Source organism: Vidua chalybeata, chromosome 13 (assembly GCF_026979565.1).
Source record: "Vidua chalybeata isolate OUT-0048 chromosome 13, bVidCha1 merged haplotype, whole genome shotgun sequence".
NCBI classification, from domain to species: Eukaryota; Metazoa; Chordata; class Aves; order Passeriformes; family Viduidae; genus Vidua; species Vidua chalybeata.
The window spans coordinates 14,854,522-14,870,364 of record NC_071542.1 but is presented as its reverse complement, the minus strand read 5'-3'; the positions used below and the strand labels follow the sequence as shown (position 1 = coordinate 14,870,364).

Here is a 15,843-nt window from a genome sequence, read left to right as displayed (position 1 = left end):
GGCATGTCAGAAGTTCTCATGGAGAAGCCACACTTTTCCCACCTGGGCCTGCAAACTTGGCTTGCAGGATTGGGTCGTGTTGATGTAAATTACATTTACACAGCACTAGGCACAGCTGGGCCATTGTGCTGCTGTACCAGCTGAGGAATTATGCACCCAAGAAGTATCTCTCCAAAATATCTACCTGAACTAGGCTGTGAGGCTTTCCAGCCTATTCTGGCCACTGCTACTTACCCCAGCAGAGGTCTCCCAAATGCCAAAGGCAGAGCTAAATATATCCCTCACTGTTCTGCTGCAGCTCAGCAAATCACATTGGGCTATCCTGAATGATACAGGCTTTCCAAAAGCTGGTGGGGTTTTTTCCTCCACTAGGAAGACACTATGTTGTGTTTGCATAAGCAAGCAAAAAGAGCAATTCATTCATGATGGGGAAAGCTGGCTCTCTCCTCTCTTATCTTTAAGCCAGAGGCTGAAAATGCTTGGGATGTATAGTGGGAAGAGAAAAAAAAAAAAGAAAAAAAAAAAACCAGCAGAGGGACAAAAGGAGTCAAAACCTGTCTGGTTGATTAAGGAGCACCATTGATAATCTCCAAGGCAGTATCCTTCCCTTTCCCTGCACAGAAAGGGGAGAACAATTGCAGTTCTCAGGGACTGAAAGGGCCCATCTCTCCCTCCCCGGAGGCAGCCAAGTATTTCCGAAGCATTTCCGGGCTCCACATCCCACATCAGCGGGCGGACCCCAGCTGGCTCCTGGCAGCTCCCAGCTCCTCCTCACACCCAGCCAAGGAGAGGAGCAGGAGCCCGGGGGTGCACAGCTTCCTCAGACAGTGGGCAGGGCTGTCCCTGTGCCGTCCCAGCCTCCGCTGCGCCATGTCCCTCCGGGGACAGCCAGGCACACAGGTGCAACCCACTGGCAAAGGACATGTGGATGCATGAGGGGGGCTGGAGCATGCACACACAATTAGTACAGGAAAAGTGGGTGCTTTTTCTCCCTTAACATTTGTAAACTTCCTTTAAAACCTCTCAGATTAAAGTCACGGAGTGTATATGGAAATTTAGGACCCAAACCCCATTAACAGGAACATGATGGTGCAGAAATTCCTTTATGTTTCCAAGCGACCTGCAGTCCAGAAAAAGGGAGCCTGGGGGGTTATACCAAGTGACTCTTAAAAGCTGTTTTTAACCAAGAAATTTAAGCATAAAGTTTTACAGACATTCAAATTTACATGGCATTCAAATCTCAACTTCACTCTGCAGTGAAGTACAGAGATTCCTCCCCATAACAGATGCAAACGACTCCTATAATTAACGTATTAGCAATTCTATTAAGTCATCTATACCTAACAATAACACTTGCAAGAGACATAAATAGTTGCAACACAGCTTTTTCCTGAGGAGTCGGGTGTTCTGGACTCAGTGGATTCTTGACATTGCAACACTCTTGTTCATAGCTGGGGTAAAGGTTGGTGAGCAATGAAGTGTTAAGCATCCCATCCCGTCTGTGGAGCTTGGCAGACACACTGAACTGAGCCCTGCCAAGATCAAACGCCATGCCAGCACTTCCAGCACAATACCAGAAAGGAATCTGAGATCACTGTTAAAATTTTTTTAATTTTTAACCCTTATTAGTCAAGGTTAAAAAAGCACATGTAGTACAGAGTAGGTTATCTCAGCCCACAGATAAAGGAAGGTCAAGATTGAAAATTGTAATTTAGCAGCAGTGCGACACGAGCTGTAATGTAAAATGAGCTGTTGCACATTTGGAAAGAATCAGCAACATTTGTCTCATTATATCCAAAAGATACTCCCTGCTCTAAGAAAATGAGGCATTAACAGTGTGACAGACTTACAAAAGTTTCACTGCAAGTCATTAGGGGTAGACTTTTCCTCTGGGCTTTTTTTCTTTAATTTCAAGTCTCTTCTACAGGATGTGAAGGTGGGCTTTACATACACACCAGCACCTACTGAAAGAGCATCTTCACATGGCATTTCAGCACGTCTTTTAATAAAAGCACACCAGGAAGACTGATGTAAGACACCATGTCAGTAGAACTGCACATCCTTTGCTGGAAGGCTGCTTCTATCTAATTATGGTGATCCAGGCCATCCCCTCCCCCAGCGCTGTGCTGGTTTTGTATTTATTTTCCTTGAAGGAGAGGAGAGATAAAGCAGAACAGCAGCTTTCTCCAGCCATTATCAGCTCCTTCCTGAGCTGGATTTCAGCTAGGGGCAAGAAGAGATTTAGAAGCCTTTTCCATCTCCAGAATTTAGCAGCCTAATTTAACATTGCAATTCCTGCTGCGACCGTTGTGTGCAACCTGAAACAAGATACAGTGGATACAAACACCCTCCAGGTTATGTATCAGGAGATGCAATGCCAAACCTACCCAAAGCAGGTTTACTTGGGCTGTCTCCAGTTCAAAAGCAGCCAGTCCATGGCATCAGAAGCTTCCGTTCAATCCTTAAGACTCCTGCTTGCTGTCTCAGGTACTTCACCTGCACCTGCCACTGGTACCCTCACCTGCTCCTCAACACCAGCACTGATAAACCTGAATTAAGAGATGTCCCAGTATAAAAACTCCTCAGAGACAAGTCTGGCAGCTCAGTAACCTGCTAATGCTATGAGCAACTTTCTGAGGGGTGAAAAACGAAAACAAAGACAGGAATTGGTTTGTCCCTATAGCAAGTTAGACTGAAATGAAACACCGGGGCCGTCCTGGCCCTCCTTCCGCGCCCAGTCAAAGCTGCCAGTGAAGTGTTTGTTTGAATACAGAAATGTGGTTATGGCAGCCCCAGCGCTGCTCCCGAGGCACAGCCGGGATCTGGGTTCTCAGAAATGCCACCACCGAGCCACAGCTCGGCTCCAGCGCTGGAGGAAGTGGGGGAAGGTGCAGATAAGGGCAACTGTTGCCCTCAGAGCGAGGCAGGTGAAACATCAACACACAGAAAGGGGAACAGGCTCCAATCTGCCATCTGAGCCAGGTCACCTTCCCTCGGCTGGAGGCACTTATGGAGCTGGAACATGCCTGCACACACGTGCACTCAGCCATGGCAACGCCCCAGCACAGGCTGTGCCACAGAAACTGGGTTACAGAATTACCCAGGTGAGCTCTTTATTCCCATTTTCCAATTTTTATTCAGCAAAAGTCATGCATTTTTTAGAGAATCTATACAATTTGATTAATTAGCTTAAGATGTTCAACTAAAAAAAAAAACAACAACAACAAAAAAAAATCCAGAAGACAATGAATTACAGCTAAATGTAGCTTCTTGCAGTTGGCGAGCTCCTTTTATAGTGCTGTATATACTGTATCCATCTCTGGCAGCAATCGCAAAATAGGGAACAGAGGAGTTGAAAGCCTCAGGATTGTGCATGCGTAATTAGATGAGACACTTCCTTCACGATTGTAATGTGAAACAGAAGTAACAAAGCAAAACAAGAACAATCTCCTTTGTGCTGCACACAGATTACATCACAATTCATATGAATTCCTTGCACATTATTCCTTTTGTGTCCCGCACTGATCAAGCATTTTTCCTGTTCAAAAAAGGCTCTGGACAGTTTCACAAAGGGTTAAAGCTTAAAAAGGGAGAAAAAAAAAAATCCTTGTTGAAGAATGTGACGGTGCAAATGAAACCGAAAGCTTCGGCACATGCACATGGCCAGAATAGCTAAAAAATAACTCGGCACCCGGATAAAAACTTGAAACCCACAGTTTGAGGCATTTTAACAAATCTATTCATTGTTTCTACTCAGCTGAAAGAAAATCAGTTGCAAAATGCACACTAAAAGCAAAGAGTGAATTCTGGTGATTTAAGGATCCTGAAAGCTGTACCTCTCATAAAAAAAAAAAAAAGACAGATGTTCCGGGAATACTATGGCATTCTACAATTCCTTTTGAAGTTTGAAAAAAGAAAAAATCCGCAGCAAAAAATAGCCCTGCTTCTTTTCAAGTGACTGCTCAAAATAGCTTGCAGTATTAAAATGAAAGCCCCTTAAAATGCAAGCAGCGCGAGCCCACGCCCGGCAGCGGAGCGGAAGCGGGGGGAGGCCGCGGCAGCCGCCCGCGCCCGGCGCGCTGCTCCCGGGGGCCCGCGCGGCGCGCGCAGCCAATGGCGGCGCGGCCGGCGCAGGGCGGCCTTTGAACCCCGCGGCCGCTTCCCGCGGCGCCCGAGCGGTGCGGCACAAAGAACAGCCATTTTGTGACAGCGCCGGCCGCCGCCGCCCGCCCGAGCCGGCCTCGCCGCTGCCCCAACGACAACGGGCTGCCCCCTGCTCCCAGCGCCACACGCCGGGGGCAGTTTGTGCTTAACGCGATCGTTTCCCTCCTGTCCCCCCCCCCCCCCCCCCGCCAAATGCTGGTTTGTGTGCACCGACATCTCCATAAAATGGCTGCCACGTCAGGCGAGGGTGTTGTGCTGCGCAAAGCCCTGCGCTGGGAGGTGGCTGCTGAGCAAAAACACGCCATTTCAGACCTCGGAGCTCCAGCTCTGCACAGAAAACGGCCTGGGAGCTAACCCATCGCAACCTATTTTTTCCCCTCAAAAAAAAATGTTTTAATGCTGGAGAAGCCCAGAGCTGGATACAGACACAAGGGCTGACCCAGCCTCGCAGAGTGTGCAGCTCAAACCGTTCCACCGCCGGGTATTTCTGAGGTGGGAGAGCAACTGCAACAGATACAGGCCAAGGGAAAGGAAAACTACGTATCCCACGCCTGTTACTTGCTATCCCTGCAAAACTCACTCCTGGGCTACAGGGGGTCACAGCCTGCCTCTGGCCTCTGCACTTCCCGTGAGGGCCGACCATGGATGATGTACCTCCACACTACCTGCCTTTCACACATGCAGCACAGAAGATGCTAGAAAATACAGCAGAGTGTGTTCAATTACTTATGCAAATCCCAGGCACACAGGCGGGGGTCAGCAGGAACCGCAGCAGACCCAGAGCAACTTTTACCTTGGGCAAAGTTGCATGGAATCACTCAGCTCCAAGTTCCATTTACTGTCAAAGCACAAAGGACAGGTGTTGCTGGGCATCTGGAAAGGCAGGAGTACAACCCTCTGCTTACAAACTGTATAGACTTAGCACCATCTCTCTCCCCAAGAATAAATCACCTGCTTTGGGACAATTCTCAAGTATTTTTGTTTATTCCACACAGGCCTTTGTATTTCCTTAGAACTGGAAAAGGAGGAGTCAATTCCTCAGGGCACTAGAGTGGTGTGCAAGAACTGTATTTTCCTCCACTCTAACACCCTTCTCCAGCCCAGGTGAATGGCACCGGCCTCCTCCACCACCCAGGGTTCCCACCAGGACTGTGCAACTTCCATGTTCAGGTACTTCCACGGATGCCAAACTGGTCTCAGCAGCATGTGCAGTGCAGACACCGGTGCATTCTGGAGTTACCATACAGCAAAGCGGTGGCTTTACTTCCTAGAAATCATTTCCCCTACTTCAGGTCAACCTCAGGAAGTAAAGCCCATTTTATGACATTGAGCTGACTCACACCTCACAAATAAGCTCAACAGGGTTCACTTGCAAATATCCTGTGCTCAATTGTTCCCACACTTCAGGTGTGTTGGTGTCACTCACACACAGCAGGTTTATTTAGAGAAAAAATATATGTGAAGGGGAAGAAGGGTAACCTCACACAACAGGTGTTAAATGTAAATGGATCAATTATGATAAATAACCTTTCAATGAAAACCCCAAAAGCACACGAGACACTATGCAAATCTCATACCCCTAAGGACAAAACCCCCTGTGGGACACCCTGCTACATGGCTCAGATTTTAGCTCCTATTCCTTTCCAACACTGGAAAAATATTTTCAATTTCCTCAACAAATTATGTCTATTGCTGCTCTTGTTGATAATCTCCACTTCAAAAAAGCATGATAATTTATAGAATCTGAAAAATAATTTTTATAAATCATTTTTTACAGAATATTTTGTGTGCAACATTTACAGTAAAGGAAGCACAGTATAAAAATCTGATGTTTTTAAACTGCATTATTAGAAAAGCTCTGTTTATGTGCTTCAACAATTCCTGAGGCTAATTTAGTTATTAATCATTTCAAATTAAACAATCTTACCCATATTTATTTTAGAATTCAAAATTTGACTGCATTTTTAATACACCTAGAACACCATCCAAGTTTATACTAGAAGGCTGCAGTTATTTGATAAAATATATATTGCCACACTATTTCAAGTTCGAGTGCTTAAGGAAGGTTAAATACTGGACATCAAGAATACTATTCAAACACCTGAACATCACATAGAGCACATGTGATACAACAGACAGTTCAGAGTTCTTTTTTATTAATGTCGGTTAAAAATGCAGGAAGACAACACCAGAGAAAAAGAAACAGACCAAGATTCAAGTGAAATTAACAAAATGCATCACTCAGTAATATTTACAAACTAAAACCCAAAAATGCATATAGTTTAATTCCCAATTTTTCGAAGAGCCGACCTTTTAAATACAAAATGAGCGATCTGGTAATTGTACTTCTGCATTCCCAGCAAACAAACATTTTCAGTATTTCATACTTTTCCCACATCAACGTTAAGTTTCTAATAATCTGTAAACAATCTCATTACTTGACAAAAGTAAATAAAAATACCCTGAGAAAAAATACATTAACAAAACAAGCAAATCATTTGGTGCCTCTTGTTAACAGCCCCAGTGTATATTTTATGATACAAAATGCCATCACCAGCAGGACAAAGTCTGGTTAAATTGTATAAAAATATTCTAAAATACCTCCACAGAATCAAAGTTCTACAAGCTCAAATAAAATTTGAAGTAAGAGGTATCCGGCAAACAGGCACTTTCCAGTTTATATTTTAAAATAAGCTTTTTTTCATTCATGTAACTTTTTCTTGTGCCTATTTACTATAATTTACTACTACACCAGGCTTCTGTATGGCCCTCAGTTAAAGTTTAGACTTCTGAGATTCTTCAAAGAAAAATTTGCCTTGTATGTAAAATGGTGCAATGCAGCAATGGCTAAACCGACAAGGTCATTTTTCACAGCACAAAAAACCTGAAAACTGAAATTCAAAAGCTGGAAAAACATCATACAGGGGCAAGGGCTGCCCTGAATAAAGGTACAGTACCTTTTGCCTAGGACATGGGCCCTTAAGTCACAACACAAGTTTCAGAAATTGCTACCAAAAAAAATTAGGGTGTGGCATGCTAACAATCTCAAGGTCATTCCTTAAAAAGGAAGCAAAATCAGTAAAATGTTTTCTATTAAGCACTGACAGTAACCCAAGGCTGTCAAAGTAAACAGGGTATTCACAGGTTTTACAAAAAAAAAAAAAAAAAGAAAGTTGATAGGTCATACCTCGATGCATTGCTGTGGACTGAACCCTCCTCTCCTTGGCTTTTGTCCTTATTTCTCATCATCTTTTTATTCTTAAATATTAAAAGGGGGTCAGGGGTGTCTGTTTGCTTTGAAGTCCTGTGCCCAGGTATTTACTGTCAAAAGTTGAAAGAAAGGTAAGGTCCCAGTTCGTTTCACTGGCTTTCATTATCAGGAACAAAGTCCTGACGCTGCAATGATATTGTTATAACAATACACAGCACTGATCAACACGGCAAACCGGAGATTTAAAACAAATAATCATTTTTACAAGAAAAATCCGAGAATAAACACAGGAGAGGAGCATCCTGCAAACTTTCCCAAAGTAACACTGGATGCAAATAATCTCTGTATCTTATTGCGTCATCCCAATACAGCACAAATCGGTCGAAAATCAAAGTATTCAAAACGGCAGAAATCTAAAAATTATTATTATTAATTGCTCACCTACCTGATCCATGCACCGCCGCCAGGACCAAGTCGATATTAGTTTCGGGTAGTGGAAAAACATTAGATCCAAAATATTTGTAATTATACCGATAAAATACAAATTTCAGAAAATGAAAAAAAAAATATTCGAATCCCAAAAATATGCTGCCGATAAAGCAAAAGAAGCGGTAATTAGTACAAAAATGTCCGGGGGAAAAAGCTCATTAGGAGAGCGCACAAAAATGGAGGTACGCCATGGCTTCTAAGCTGGAAAAACAACGACCTGGGCTCTCTCCACGGCTTCTTCTTTCCAGCAAGGCACGAAAAGGGAGCCCTCAAAAGCTGCTTTTCTGCCCGAAAAAGGTCCGCTCGGCCCCCGATTAGTGCCTAGGAGAGGCAAGGGGCTGTGGGGGCCCCCTGAGGCTGCCTGAAAGTTAGGGAAAGTTGCGTAAAGTGTTGGGGAAGGCACGGAGCTGAGCGCGCTCTCTCTAAGGCACAGCCGCCATCTAGAGCTCCTTCCCAGCTCTGAGCTCTGCCTTTGATTGACACTCTCTACATTTACCCCACAACTCAGGTGATGTACCATAGACCCACCCCTTAATTTCTACCAAAAAAAGAGAGAGCCTCCACCTAAAGGGTGCCTGCTACCCCACAGCCCTGGCTCCTTCCAACTACCCCAGCTCAAGGGGCACCTTAACCCCATGTGGCTCAGGCACCCTTTGGAAGCCAGAAAGAAATGGAATTTGTGCCTTTTGTTTTAAAGATTTGCTAAATATTTCAGTGCCTGGGCTAAAATTACTTCCTCCCTGGACAGGAAGTGGTGCTGTTACAAGCCATTTTGAAGGCATGGAAGTGGAGCTCACAGCCATGCAGGCAGCAGCAGCCCACCCTGGGGGTCACCCCACCCAAGGGGCAACTTCCCCCCAGTTTGGTGGCAGAATCCCCAGACAACAGCTCTTCCCTTTGCCCCCCAGTGCTGGCACTGGCAGGGGGGGACAGGAGCATCACCGGCTCCCAAGCCAGCCCCAGAGAGCTGAGATTGCCCTCCAGCTCCACAGCGCCTCCCTAGTGGTTCCCCCCAACAACTCAAATCCAGCAGCCACACCACTTCCATCAGCTATGCCAAGGCACTGCGGTCAAGCCAGTCCAACACCATTAAACCACTTATTTCTAATGCACTTTCTTAACCCATTCATGATCATTTACAGATTTTAACACAACAAATTAATTTTAAAGCTGCACAATAGCCAAGCTGCAGAACTGCAAATTAATCAATGGACATCTCCAACAGGACATCCTGGCATTGAGAGGATGTATCACCAAGGGAATGGAGGCGATCCGTGAATACCCTGACCACTTGATTCTGACTACCAGTTGTCTTCCACAACCAAAACCAACCCCTTAAAGCACAAGAACATCTTGCATATTCATAAGCATCACAACAAGACAGAGCCATCAGCCACTGGGGGGACCACTGGAGGACAAAGGGGCAATGGGCTAGTTTGGGGTTCTATTGGAACATCCACGGCACAGCATCCCAACAGCCCAAAACCATTGGCTTCGACCAGTAGAACGAACACTATCCCCTTTAATTGCTCCACAGACCTGCCATTTATCTCCTACAACCATCTATCCTCTTTCCACAAGGGGTTTCATTAGGAACTCTCCAATGACACAAGCCATTAAAAAAATTCCACTTTACCAATTACTCACAGAAGACTCCTTGCACCTCAACTGCAAGAATTAAAAAACCACGATGCAAGACCATTCCAAGCATTTTTGGTAACACTAAGGAAATCCACTCAATTGAATGAGAAACCCTTCACATTGGTCACAAAATCCCACTCCACCATAAAAACACATGGCAAAACCAAACTGGGGCAAGTGTGTACCACCAAAATGGCTGGATGGAAAAGGTATGAGCAACTCATCATGGCAAAATGGGTATTTCCAAAAAAGTCTGAGCAAGGCAAATGGTTAAACAATGAACAGGATTTTGTTTGAGTTTTCAAATATAATTTCAAGGTTATCTCAGCACCAGCTTTACCATCTTGACCCTCCAGCACAAAACAAAGACAACTTTGAGTTTCAGGTGAAACATACAGCGAAGAAATGCCTACAGTTAAAATATTAGATCCACTAGAAACCTGTAAGGAAATCATGACTTCAAGTATCAGAACCATTTTAGAATTCATTTGCAAAGGTTAATATGTCATCTGTAGCCATATCAAAAAGAACTCCTTTTTTTCCTCACCAAACACATGGCACTGTATTGTGACACAAAGGCTACATGCAAGAGCAGTGAAGCAGATTGGACACTTGCACAGAATAATTTTAAGACCAAAGAGACTGTTCAGGAAGTCTGTAGTCCAGGAAATCTGTTGAAAAGTTTCTGTACCCACACACAACCCAAGAACATACCTAAAAAAGTTACACAAAACATTCAAGTACTCCTTTATTGTCGTATTTTCTCAGCCTTCAATTGGTATCAATTCCATCTTAAAATAACTTCACAAAGTTCAGCAGCAGTGCCCTGACAATAGGCCAAGTACTGAAAACCCCTCATATTAAGAACCTGAATGAACAAGCCAGCGAATAAAAATTCATTTGAAGTCATGGCAAAGTGAACATAATTTGCAAATGAAAACCACATTTGATACCAAGTATAGCACAAAATTTTACCTTGCCTCCAGTACTTAGCTAAAGTATTTCTCAGTTTAATAGCAACCAAAAATGTAACCCACTTGATTATCAACTCCATAAAAAATATTCAGCCAGAAAGGACAAACACAAAGTGTGAAATAAACCAAAACCTTTTATTTAAAGTCACTTTATAAATTACATTTTCTCAAAAGCAGTAGCAACAGATCTTTTACCAAATTAATTTGCCTGTCATGCAAAAACAACCCAAAAGGAAAATTTTGCCACCCAGTCCTCAAACAGATCCATCATTGGATAGCCACTGATTAATTCAAATGCAAAGTCCATTTTGATAGGATGATCACAACCCAGATCTTCTCTGATTTAATAACATGAGAGTCCACGTTTTAACATCCTTGTCTTGGACAGACATCCCAGCACTCATGCATTAGTCCATTTCCTCAACCTCTCATTCCCCAGTGGAACTGCCATCTTGGTGTCTCATTCGTAGACTCCTTTTGACACTCTTCATCTGAATGGATTCTTTATGGAAAATTAGAAGAAAAATGCTGTTGGAATACACGTCATTGCTTTAAACTAAGACATTCAACTACTGTACCTTGAAGATAATTTAAACATGTAACTGATGCTTCATTCCATGTTACACAGTCCACAATATCTACTTTTATCAGAAACAGTATCAAATAATCAATTCAAGAATAAAAAAAAAAAAGAAAGTTTAACCAAAACTATTAAAAAATGGGAGAAAATATTAGAAGTCCAAGAACCCTACCAGGAACCATGAATTCAATTTGAAATTTTTAAACCACTAGAGAACTGTGTGGTGGGAAATCAAAGAAATTTGCTCTTGCAACCATTTTCATTGCACTGGCCCTTCCCCCAAAGCTGACATTGCTTAGTAGAACACCAAGGTTCTTGTAACAACCCAAAACTGTTAAGTACTGTTCAAGCTCCTTTCTTCGAAGACACATATCCATCCAAACCAATGAAAACTGGTTTCTTACAGACAGATGGTGACTGGACACAAGACATTCCACCATCTTAACCCAGTTTTCCAGCTCATGAAAGATGTACAGTGCAACAGCAAACACACTTACAAGCAAATGGAATGACTGGTTTGGTTACTGGTGGGAAAGAACACACCAGACATCAGACAAAAATGGTCACAAGTCACACTAGCTACCTTTAGCAAGGCTCCTGAGCCATATTCCAACTGTACTCATCATGGAACTACAACCAAGCCCACAGGTGAGTGACAAACCAAACTGAACAAACGGTATCCACATGGATAAATACAAATCCAATGTTCCCATCTTCCTATCTTCTTCCAAGAAATATAAGCTCAAATTACTTCAAGTAAAACCTTACTCCTCCTCACATGCAAAACTTAGGTACAGGAAGTTACTAAGTGTTAAGAGCATCATTTTGAAACCAATGCTGACTGTAGGCTGACATGCAAAAAGGATTTTAAAATGTCTTCATGATTTTGAGTATCTGCACTCCAACATCAATTTATTTTTTTGAATGTATAGGTTTAACCTCATTTTAGTCTGAAAGCCAACTTCACCACCACTCTGCTCCCTGGGATCCTGGGCAGATTCTGATGAGGGATGCAGAAACTACCCATAGCCCAGCAAAAACCAGTGGGGCCATCTAGTGGTCTCTGCCTCAGCATCCCCAGTCTCATCTCAAAATAACCAGTTACCGCAAAGCAAGGAGCACTGGAAGCAGTGCAACAAGCCCCAGTTTGACTGTCACAAGTACCCATGTGTCCTGTTTTATGCTGTTCTATAGACTTCCTTGTTTTAAATACAATGGGAAAGTAGTGCACACAGAAGTGGAATATGGTATCTGGCAATTTCACTTTGCACTGGGAAACACGCATAGCTGCAGGAGTATTCAACCCCAGGACATTCATGCTTTCAGAAACAGAACTTTCCAGTTTAAAGAAATGCTCTGTTTTAAACATTCAACTCATCCTCAGTTAAGACAATGTATTAAATATTTTGAAAGGTGTTTTTCCCTCACACTAAGCTAGTTTTGGGGTTGCTTTGGGTTTGGTTTGGGTTTTTTTTCCAGTTCTCACTAAATTAATTTCAAATCTGTTTAGGCATTTGAAGATGAATTAGAATTTTGAATGTTTTTCAATGGTAATGCCTTCACTGAAGTATCCAAACAAAAAAACACCAAAAAGTTGTCCATTATTGACACATTCAAACAGCAGTACTAACATACAGTGGAAACCCCATAAACAAGACCATTAAAATTATTTTTAGCTATTTTTAATAAGCTTAACATATAGAACCCCAATTACTAACATCAACTTTCCCCATCTCTAAAAAGGTAATTTAGTTATGTATTAGTCACCCTTAAAAGGCTCTTTCCAACTGGGTTAGACCTCTGCCTCAGACACTCACAGGATCTGCCAAAAGCAATTTCAGGGCAAATTTCCCTGCTCGGTTCACCTACATTGGGTTGGACCAAGAACTTCACAAGTAACCCCATGACCTTCATCTTAAACGCTTCTCTAAATCTTGTAGAATAATTAACAGTAAACAGAACTGATGAGGTATTACAATTAAGAACACATTCTTGTTCTCCAAGCTGTTATACATCAAAAGGATGCCACAGGAATGGCCAAAATATTAATAGCAGCCTCTACACTTGTGAAATTTACATTTGCTTTAGAAGATTTCACAGCATTTGTTTACTTATGAATTAAGGCACATTTTACTAAGAAATTTCAATAATGCTACAAAAATACACTCCTCCATGAAGACATATGCAGTGATCCTGCACTTGAGGTAGATCCTGAAAAACCCTTTTTTTTTTCCTAGATGACATGAGTCTACCATTCCTTCTGTAAAATGAATTAGGCATCCACCCATTTTTCAAGCTTCTGTTATCTACTAGTTACTGGTTTGGTTTCCAAGCACTGTTATTTTGGTCATGATAAATCAGGGACCTGGGTAGTCCTGTAATCCTGACAAAGTTTCCTTCCAACCACTGGTAACATGTTGACACTCCATGCCATCAATTCCCAACCTGCCTAAACATTCAAGGCAACAATTACAAATTATCTGAGTTTACAAAGTTTTTCTCTTCAGCTTTTATTGCAATTATTTGTTGCTGTTTTAAAAGATCACAGCAACAATAGACATCCCTTATGGCCAAACCCATGGCTTCAGCCATTTCAGGTCCACTGTAACCCTGCATTCATTACAGAGTGAGACTGAAGCCCAACACATACAATACCCATGCATGAGACACCAATACATTTACAAACTATTCCAGAATGAAATCTGAGGTTTAAACTCTTAACCGAGGTGACCTACTTGGGAAAGGGAATTCACTCCAACAGAGGAAGCTGAATGGACAAAATGAGGTTCTGAGCAAACCAAATCTCAATTTCTACACCTCAAAGTTCATTAAAGAAAGGCTTTACTCTCAACAACACCCCTGGTAACTTTTACACTGGAAGAAATAAGTGTCCTTTATTGGCAGCTAAGTCCATTATTTTATTCTGTACCATCTTTAGCAGGAACTAAGTGCTCTGGACAGCCCTAAATCTGCTTTTACCACCATTAGATATTCCTTAAGCAGAGCAGTAAAAGCACAACTCATGTAGGTTAGGGTATTTTTGGTTAAGAAAGGCTATTTGCCAGGTTTGTCAGATTTCAAGGTTAATTCCAGGTAAGATGTAGTTTTATTCACAAATGCACTCTTTTGTGTGTATTATTTTTAAATAATAAATTTTATTACATTAAGCAAAATATGCCAACTTTAATAAAGCTCCTGGTGTTTTTGAGTATTTTCTCTCTTCTCTTAATAAAGAGAGCTAAAAATAAAATTTAGTGCTTCAACTAAACACTGCATTAACCAGAGAATGCAACACCAGATCTTTCCAGATCCACACATTGGAATGCTTCCACAACTGCTTTTTGAAACAACTTCTTTTGTAGACAACTGTTTCAACTAAGTCATTTAAGGGTTTCACATTCACCTCTTCCTTTAGGTAAGGATTGTAAACCAGAAAAGAATGGAATAATTACTCAGCAGGTAACTGAAAAGTCAAAGTTCTACTCAAAGAGACAGATCTGACAATAGCTAATTTACAACCCAATGAAAAAACAAAAATGCACACAGAAAGATGTAGCAATCACACAAAGATTAATATTAAAATGTAACATGAGTCACATGTTTAGAGATTCTATCAGGTGACTGGGGCTAGGAAGGCATCAGTGGATAGCATAAGGAAGAGTTTTGAAGAATAGCTGCAGAAGAAACATATCAAGAAATATACTGCTCGACACACACCTGCAGTGGGAAAAACAGCTTAAGACTTCTGAAAGAACAAAGTAATAAATCTTACAGACCACAGTGGTAGAAGAAATTAAATACTTATCAAAACTGAATTTGTATACACACATTAAAAACTTAATTCCTCAAAGTCCATGAACTCTTTGCTTCAGGACTGAAAACTCAAGTGATAAAATAAAAATTGGTCTAAAATGAAACGACCCAGAAGCAGCAGAAGGCCGGACTAAGACAGCCTAGCAAGGTTTGCACCTTCTTCCACATACTCCTTTTCCTTCTCAGAAGGGCTCTACGTTAGTCTCCATACCATGGGGTGGAAGAGAAGCACAGGACTTTGGAGTACAAAACCAGCTTCTCTCCCAGCACGTGAGGCAGTGCAGAAGGCAGTGGCTGCTGGAGGGCTCTACTAACAAACAGCCATGGGACAGCTAAAATTCACTGTCATCTAGCCACTATAATGAGTGGATTTGCATTTTGGAACATTTTCCCAAGCTATGTGAAGCCTAAGGAAGGCCTTGCTCAATCAGGTAGCACATCAGACTAAAAGAAACTGTCTCTTAAAGAAAAGCACGTATTCCAAAGCACATTGCTAGAGGAATAGAGCTTCACATAAAAAAAAAAGTTAATCCATGTATACAAAATGCAATGGATGCCCTAATTAAATATGCAGAATCAAGGAGTCTGAATTTCAAGCAGAGAGAAAGACAAAAGGATTTGTGCATTTTACAAGCAACTCCCAAGTAAGTCACAAAAGGTGACTTTGTTGTGCTAGAGAGAACAAAAGGTCAAGACCAAACTCCTTTTAGTTAAGGAAATGGGAAAAAAATTCTGTCCCTATATTCATGCAGTATAGAACTGAATTAATTTACCTACTCAAGCCTGCCAATTTTATGTTTTGACTATATGAGGAATGATTTCAAGTCTATCAGCTAGCAGTTTAATTTAAAAAAAAATACTGGCATTTATCATTTTGTGCAAAGCCAGAACTTTATGAATGAAGAACAGAAACAGAACAGTAAGTGTCTGCTCAAAGGCTCCCACTGATCCTGACAGAAGCATAAGGACAA

General features: G+C 42.0%; 1 protein-coding gene and 1 long non-coding RNA gene across 6 annotated transcripts in view; both read right to left on the bottom strand.

Annotated features, from left to right (window-relative positions):
• CHD2 (chromodomain helicase DNA binding protein 2) overlaps positions 1-8,983 on the bottom strand; it is a 56,063-nt gene extending 47,080 nt beyond the window's left edge. For 2 of the 4 annotated variants that reach the window (XM_053954999.1, XM_053955001.1), the window contains exons 1-2: positions 7,821-8,974; positions 7,352-7,485 (exon numbers count right to left, since the gene is read on the bottom strand). In XM_053954999.1, the coding sequence (XP_053810974.1) occupies positions 7,352-7,413 (62 nt within the window). In that variant the 5' untranslated portion in view covers positions 7,414-7,485; positions 7,821-8,974. Of the gene's footprint in view, positions 1-7,351; positions 7,486-7,816 lie in introns of all 4 variants that reach the window. The other 2 variants (XM_053955003.1, XM_053955000.1) reach the window with 2 other exon arrangements.
• Positions 8,984-10,595: 1,612 nt separating this feature from the next.
• Positions 10,596-15,843, bottom strand: part of LOC128794567 (uncharacterized) — a 33,051-nt gene continuing 27,803 nt past the window's right edge. For both annotated transcript variants that reach the window (XR_008433189.1, XR_008433188.1), the window contains exon 5: positions 10,596-10,981. This is a non-coding gene — a long non-coding RNA (uncharacterized LOC128794567). The remainder of the gene's footprint in view (positions 10,982-15,843) is intronic.